We start from the raw sequence: 7910 nt of genomic DNA, 5'->3' as shown, positions 1-7910 counted from the left end.
GGGGGTACAACCTGGACAGGTCAGTCTAACACAGAGAAACAGACAACCATTCACACTCACATTCAACCTAACTGCATCTCTCTGGACTGTGGGATGAAGCTGGAGTACCTGGAGGGAACCACAGGTACTGTGTATTACAGGTACTGCGCTGCAGTGGTTTGTATCATATCTATCTAATAGACTCCAATTTGTACATGTAAATGGAGAGTCCTCTTCACCCACGAAGGTCAGTTATGGTGTTCCACAGGGTTCGGTGGACCAATTCTGTTTACATTATGCATGCTTCCCTTAGGCAGCATCATTAGAAGACATAGCATACATTTTCACTGCTATGCAGATGACACGCAGCTCTATCTATCCATGAAGCCAAGTAACACACACCAATTAGTTAAACTGCAGGAATGTCTTAAAGACATAAAGACCTGGATGGCCGCTAACTTTCTGCTTCTTAATTCAGATAAAACTGAGGTTATTGTACTCGGCCCTGAAAATCTTAGAAATATGGTATCTAACCAGATTCTTACTCTGGATGGCATTACCTTGGCCTCCAGTAACACTGTGAGGAACCTTGGAGTCATTTTTGACCAGGACATGTCCTTCAACGCACATATTAAACAAATATGTAAGACTGCTTTCTTCCACTTGCGCAACCTCTCTAAAGTTAGAAATATCCTGTCTCAGAGTGACGCTGAAAAACTAGTTCATGCATTTATTACTTCCAGGCTGGACTACTGTAATTCATTATTATCAGGATGTCCTAAAAACTCGCTGAAAAGCCTTCAGCTGATCCAAAATGCTGCAGCAAGAGTCCTGACAGGGACTAGAAAGAGAGAGCATATTTCTCCTGTTTTGGCTTCCCTTCATTGGCTTTCTGTTAAATCCAGAATTGAAATGAAAATCCTGCTCCTCACATACAAGGTCTTAAATAATCAGGCCCCATCTTATCTTAATGACCTTGTAGTACCATATCACCCTATTAGAGCACTTTGCTCTCGCTCTGCAGGCCTACTTGTTGTTCCTAGAGTATTTAAAAGTAGAATGGGAGGGAGAGCCTTCAGTTTTCAGGCCCCTCTTCTGTGGAACCAGCTTCCAGTTTGGATTCAGGAGACAGACACTATCTCTACTTTCAAGATTAGGTTTCAAACTTTCCTTTTTGCTGAAGCATATAGTTAGGGCTGGACCAGGTGACCCTGAATCCTCCCTTAGTTATGCTGCAATAGACGTAGGCTGCCGGGGATTCCCATGATGCATTGAGTTTTTCCTTTCCAGTCACCTTTCTCACTCAGTATGTGTTAATAGACCTCTCTGCATCGAATCATATCTGTTATTAACCTCTGTCTCTCTTCCACAGCATGTCTTTATCCTGTTTTCCTTCTCTCACCTCAACCGGTCACAGCAGATGGCCCCGCCCCTCCCTGAGCCTGGTTCTCCCGGAGGTTTCTTCCTTTCAAAAGGGAATTTTTCCTTCCCACTGTCGCCAAAGTGCTTGCTCATAGGGGGTCATATGATTGTTGGGTTTTTCTTTGTATCTATGAAGCGCCTTGAGGCGACTTTTGTTGTGATTTGGTGCTATAAAAATAAAATTGAATTGAATTGAATTGAATAGAAGCTTGAGGCTGCCGTGAACACTCAGAATAAGACCACTGAGCGAAAATTGGATTGCATCTTGGAAAGGCTCATGGCGGTCGTGAGCTCTCAGAGTTTGCTCTTTGAGCACAAGATTGATAACATCATGGAGAAGCTCACGGCTCTCCAACGGGAGATTGCGGACTGCTAGAGCAGCTTTGAAATTCACATGAGTTGTTTGCACTAAAGTAAAAACCACCATCATTTCATGTGGCTACCACTTCGGAACCAGCTGTGGTCTCAAGGCTGGAGCTGAACAAAAACAGCCTGATATCAGACTGTGCATAGACAGTTTCTTCCTATCCTACGCAAGGCCACCTGGGTTGGCTGGAAGACTGTTTACTTAGCCTGGCAGGGCGAAGGACACTGTCTTAGCTGAACTCTGGACACACACACACACACACATATACACATGCAGATATACACTCATCCCCCCTCCACTTCCAAACGCCTTTGACACTTATTCCCTCCCGATGCAGACGGTGGATCAAAGGGGACCAGCGCATACGCTGCAGGCCCGGATGCACTGTCTACACTGGCTGTCTACAACCTTTTACCCATCCCTGTTGCTTGTCATGTGTTTCTATGGTGTAGTAAGTTTGCTATGCACAGAGGTGTTTTTTTTCTGTTCTCAAACTGATCTCCCTGTAGGAGCTCAGTCTGGGGGGAGTTCTTTTTCTCCTTGTCTTTCCTGATATTGTGTGTTTTCCATTGTTCGGTTCCGGGTCGCTGCTCGTGCGGCTGACCCGCCAGCTACCTAGCCTGACCTGTCTCCACAATGTGATGTTTGTGTATTGTATGTACGGTCGGCAAGGTCAGTCTTTCAATTGCCCCTCGGGGATAAATAAAGTCTTCAGAATCTGAATCTGAATCTGAAAACCCTAAATTTCACACCCGAGCCTTAGGGATGGGTATCGAAACCCGATTCTTGTTGAGAACCGGTTCCCACTGTTTCAATTTCTTGGAATTGTTTGCCATTTTTGCAAACGATTCCCTTATCGATTCCAGTCGCCCCGAAAGACGTCACCACGTTGCGGAGTGTCATTTACCTGGCAGGGCGCCTAAGCGACTGAAACGCTCAAAAGTTTGGTTATACTTTACGAGAACGGATGACAACGGGGCAACTTGCAATACTTGCAAAGTAGATATTTCATTTAAGGGAGGAAACACTATGAATATGCAAAAGCATTTGCTCACAAAACACGCGATAACCTTAAATGAATGTCGTGTTTTTAATTTCGCTCCGGACTCGTGAATCTCAACCCAGCAGCAGCGGTAACGTTTGCACGTCCTCGCCTGTTAATGCGGCAGGTAAATAATCAACTAACATTGCATATTATGTCAGCGCGATCTGCCTTATTACAAAACCTGCCGTTACTTTGTGCTGCATTTAGGTGACCATGATGAGAGAGACAGAGTCTGGCTGGCTCAGATGCTGGCAGTTCTCGCTGCAGTCTACCGTTAGCGTCTCCTTTCAGGCCAGGATAGACGAATGTCACCAAGCAGTGACTAAGTTTGTGGTCAAAGGCTTGCACCCATTTGCCACAGCAGATGCCCCCGATTTTCAGTAAGTGAATGTGTTTAATTGTAGGCAGGGACATTACTGGATATTCTTGTGTAATTGCTACAGAATAATTTATGTTATACTTTGTTATTGCTACAGAAGAATATTTATTTTATTATTTTACATTTACAATTTTTTTTCCTGGGGACCCTGTGACACCCCATTGAAGAGCCGTAGGCTGTGGATCTCTTAAGATCTCACTGTTGGGTTTGTAAGGCCATGTTACTCCTAAATTTCTATCTTGTTCAAAGAGAAGATATAAAACAGTTCTAAGCTAATCGACCTTAGTGTTCTCTTTTAAAAAAAAATAAGAATCGATAAAGAATCGAATCGTTAAACAGAATCGAAAATGGAATCGGAATCGTGAAAATCTTATCAATACCCATCCCTACCGAGCCTTAACTCTCGCGGCACGGTACCAATGGCTGTTGAGGACCGCTGCCCTAGGTGACTACAACTCCTCCAGGGTGGCACATCAATACAATAATCTCAGGAGGTTTGCTCTGTCTCCCAGCAGTGTCAAGAGGAGTTTCTTCTGCATACCCACCAGACACTCTAATGGGTGATCTATTAAATCTATGACTTCTTTTGGTCCCCAACATTACCCAGTGTAAAAGAGGCAAGGCTGAGGCAATATGGACATCCGCAGATAGTGGTTATACTGGCTTTTAAAGGATTTTAAATGTGGAGCTGTCAGTAAGGAGGAAGCAGAAAAAGAGGAAGACTACAGACAAGTTACAGTTTAAAGCTCTGTCCACCAGGTGCACTCACACAACAAAATCGAACATTCAGTGACTGAAGTCAGTCTATAGTGTGAAAACACTTTGTGCTTTAACAATATTCTTTACATATTTTCAGGAAGGGACTGCGTTAAAACTGTTGAGGAGACATCAGTCTGTCCTTAGAGGTAATATCCTGTTGTTCATTTGAGGCAGCACAATGACTCACTGCTCAGCACATGTAACTGTGCGCAGACATGGAAACCTTTAAACTTGCGACAGCAACCATAAAGCTGATATACTGAAGTCTCTATGTACTGTGTTTATATATTATGATACTAAAAAGAAATTCTGTTGGTTACAACATATGATTGTATTCACAGTGAGATATATGTGGAGTTTTAAAATGATTCAAAACACTGGAAGAGATAAACCAAAAAGCGAAAGTAACAGTTTGTGTTAGGTGGACTCTGCTGTTATCAGTTGTTATTTACAATAGACAGAAACTGGGAACATTTTAACGTTTTCACAGGTACGATGATGAACTGCTGTGGTCTGCTAATTCTCCAGAAGGAACCAGGTACTGATAGAAACCACCAGCCTCTTTTCATTCATCTAACCTTCTGTAAAGACATGAAGACTGTACATGTAAAGACTTATTGGTTGTAATAGTACTTTCATACTGCACATTCTGGATGTGACAGAGGGGATATCTTTGGCATGCTGACTTAAAAACCCAAAATGTTGATTCTGTTCATCTGGTTGTAGCGTTTTGGCTTGATTGTGATAAAGATTGTGGCTCTGCTCACTGAGTGGAGCACAGAGAATTTAATGAATATATGTGTGAGTACAAGTGTTGGAAAGACAGAACAGCAGCTTATCAGTGAGGTGTTCATTTGTGGTGTAAAGTTACCGGTTAACTGAAGTTACCGGAGCGTGTTTGTGGAGGTGATAAGCAGCCACGTGCGTATCTCACTATTAACCCGTGAAACCACTAGATGGCACTGTTGGATTGTTCTTTTATTGCTGATCTGAAAAGATAAAAAGATGGATGTTGTAACAACACAAGTTTAATAAATGTAAACTGTTGACTTCAGTACTTTACCTGCTAGTACTATTCAGCACTAAGTCTGAAAAAAGTAAAATTCTTTTTTTCAGTGTTATCCATAGTCAAAAATAATTTATTTGCCCAGTAGTCAAATAAAATCGTCTGGTTGAATTAAATCCAATTAATTTAGGTTCAATATGATAGAAAGTTGTTGTTTTATGGTAATAGCAACAAAAAATCACTATGAGTCAGTGCTGAGCAGATTGAATGATTTGTGATCGACATCACTGCATGTTGCTAAATAAACATGAGAGCAACAGAGGAAATGCCTGAGGAAAAAGTCAAAGGAGCTTGCAAAGAAAAGCGTCTGGACTTCTTTAAGTTGCTTGAAGACGTTTCGCCTGAGGAAAAAGAGTGTTGTGCTTTATACAAGATTGTTGAAAACCAGTCTAATCATCAAAATGCTCAGTATTATTTGTATATCTGAGTGATATGCTTGACACATGTAACACAAAACTTAAAGGATAAAACTGTTGTTACTAATAATATAGCAGTACTCATATCCCAGATCTTATAGAAATATATTTTAAAAAAAAAAAAAGTAAATCCCACATCACAACTACTGTAATAACATCTGATATTGCTACTGAGGAAACTTGAAAGTGCAAACACTTTTCTCAACATGATCTGGTCTGGGATTCAGATCCAGAAAGCACCGAACAGCACAAGTATTTAGAACAAAAAGTGGGAGGAGAGTTGTGGTATTATGTACAAAATGCTGGGACACCGAGCTGCAGGGCTAGCTTCATAACATTAACAGAAACATTTTTTATAACTAACACTAAAGCAATTATCACAGAAGAAAATATACACATAGAAATACAATATATATAAAATGGTTTAACTACCTTGTTCTGTCAACACAACCTGTACAGAAAATACCTGTAATGAGTGCTCACCGTCATGTAGATGCATCTTCACCACTATTAGTCTGAATTTTCTGAGGTCAGTTTGGATGCTTGATGTAGATGCTGTTTGCAGAGGTCATGATTATGGATATCACAGTGCGGACAGTAAGGCTTTATTTTAGTCTTCACATTTTGGAACTTTGTCCTGTGAAGTGAATCTGGAGGAGGCACTGTACTGGCTCCATTTCCGGTAGGACACAATAAAGGTTCCTGCATCCTTTTACCTTTCTAAACTTGCTTGATCTGCTCCTGAGTATGCTGTTGTACAGGACAGGGGTTAATACAGAACCAGAGATGTATGTGGCTTATTATTTCACCCTCAGCCATCCAGAAAAGTTTTATTTCTTAGTTTCAGTTCTCAGTAAACCATGACTGATGCTGTACCCATCTCAATAGTTTACTATTAGTTTGCTCTGTAGTCTGAGTCTTGTTTGGATTGCAGCTGGCTACCCACCTCATGGTCACATATAAGTGTAGTAATGTGGGGAAGGACCAAGATAGAAGAAACACGTTGAGCCTGAGACATCAGCTGTTATTTAAATACTGGGTCCATTTCAAACAGAAAATGGACCCAGGAAGATAAGAACTTTTTTTTTTTTTTTTTTTCTAAATTTGCAAACTAACTAGTTCACTAACTTTCTCTCATCCAGCTCAGCAGAGGCCTGTCCTGCCTCCACCACAGCAGTGGGCTGGTGGGCGTCTTTGTAATAAATCAGCAGTTCAACATCTCTGTCAAACTTGTGTCCTGCAGCCAGCTTGACCTGCACACCACAAACACATTCATATTTATTCCTCAGTAATAAGTAACAACCACACACAGCAGACACATCAGCACTCTACCTACCGTGGCCTGGGTTTGATCAGTGTTGAGGTACTGCAGAGGGTCCAGGGAACAGTTGGACTCTACTTTAGAGATCGGACGAGGAGAGGACACTCGGGCAGAGAAAGACAGACTGTAGGGCACCAGAGAGGCTGGAACAGAAGTCACCTGGACACCTGCACCTTCACTACCTGTACAAAAACATGAGACTAAATACGAACCCTTACTCCAGTGTGTAACTTCAAATGATACTAAAAGAGTGGTGAAAGTAAAATGCCATTATAAGGGGAAATTAAATAAGGTAATAGGTAAAGGTAATAACGAAAAGAAAGTTATTTTCAGTACATTTTTCATCACAGCTTTTGCAAAAATTGCATCTGTTTTATTTTTGAATTTTTATGTTTATACAGAAAGAAAGAGAGTGGAAATTTACCCACCAACATACATGCAGGAATGAAACCTTTTTTTACGCAGAGGTGCACGTTTGAGGTTTTCTGTTAAAGTGTAATCTGCTTTCCTACCCTGAGGTTGGTATCGAGGGTTGAGCACAGCAGGCGGACAGAACCTCCGACCATCATCAGCCTGCACAGCCAGCTCTGTGACGTACTCCAACCTGATGGAGGCGCTCTCTCCTGGAGGCAGACTGCCCACACTCAGAGAGAATATATCTGGACTCTCATCACTCTCATCCTATAAGATGAGCACAGGGACAGAGCATCTCCTTGGTGAATCCCGCACTTGATGGTGACTTGTGCTACAGGCTTGAAGTTGGCCTCCAGTGTTGTTCGCCACATCCCCATTGGTTCTTGATGAAGTCTTTAAGAATCCTATGTAGTTCTGTTTTGTGTAGTTGTAGGCATTCAAGAATCCATGTGTCGGGCACCGAGTCATAATCTTTTAGTCAATTCAGTCTGGTGTTGCAGTCTGGGGCAACTGCTCTATCTACCAGTAAAGAGTGTTTTGCCCTCTGGTATTCCTTCCAATTCCTTTCTGTGCCCCGCTGATGTATTGAGCCATGTGCCTGTTCACCTTAGCTGATATGATGCCTGACAGGAGCTTCCATGTGGTACTGAGGCAGGTTTCTATCTTGACATTGTCCTGAAATGCACTCTGATAAGAAGATGTTCCTGATCTCATTTCTGTTCTAGGTACAGAAGCAAGAAAA

General features: G+C 41.9%; 1 protein-coding gene across 1 annotated transcript; it reads right to left on the bottom strand.

Moving 5' to 3' along the window:
• Positions 1-6548: 6548 nt before the first annotated feature.
• LOC120443536 (von Willebrand factor A domain-containing protein 5A-like) lies at positions 6549-7545 on the bottom strand. Its single transcript, XM_039622393.1, has 4 exons — positions 7504-7545; positions 7267-7435; positions 6770-6936; positions 6549-6686 (listed from the first exon to the last, which is right to left on the bottom strand). The coding sequence occupies exons 1-4, from the start codon at positions 7543-7545 to the stop codon at positions 6549-6551; spliced, it is 516 nt and encodes a 171-aa protein (XP_039478327.1).
• Positions 7546-7910: the final 365 nt, after the last annotated feature.

This window comes from Oreochromis aureus, linkage group 14 (genome assembly GCF_013358895.1).
Source record: "Oreochromis aureus strain Israel breed Guangdong linkage group 14, ZZ_aureus, whole genome shotgun sequence".
NCBI classification, from domain to species: Eukaryota; Metazoa; Chordata; class Actinopteri; order Cichliformes; family Cichlidae; genus Oreochromis; species Oreochromis aureus.
The sequence above is the reverse complement of the archived record's forward strand: the minus strand, read 5'-3'. Positions and strand labels throughout refer to the sequence as shown.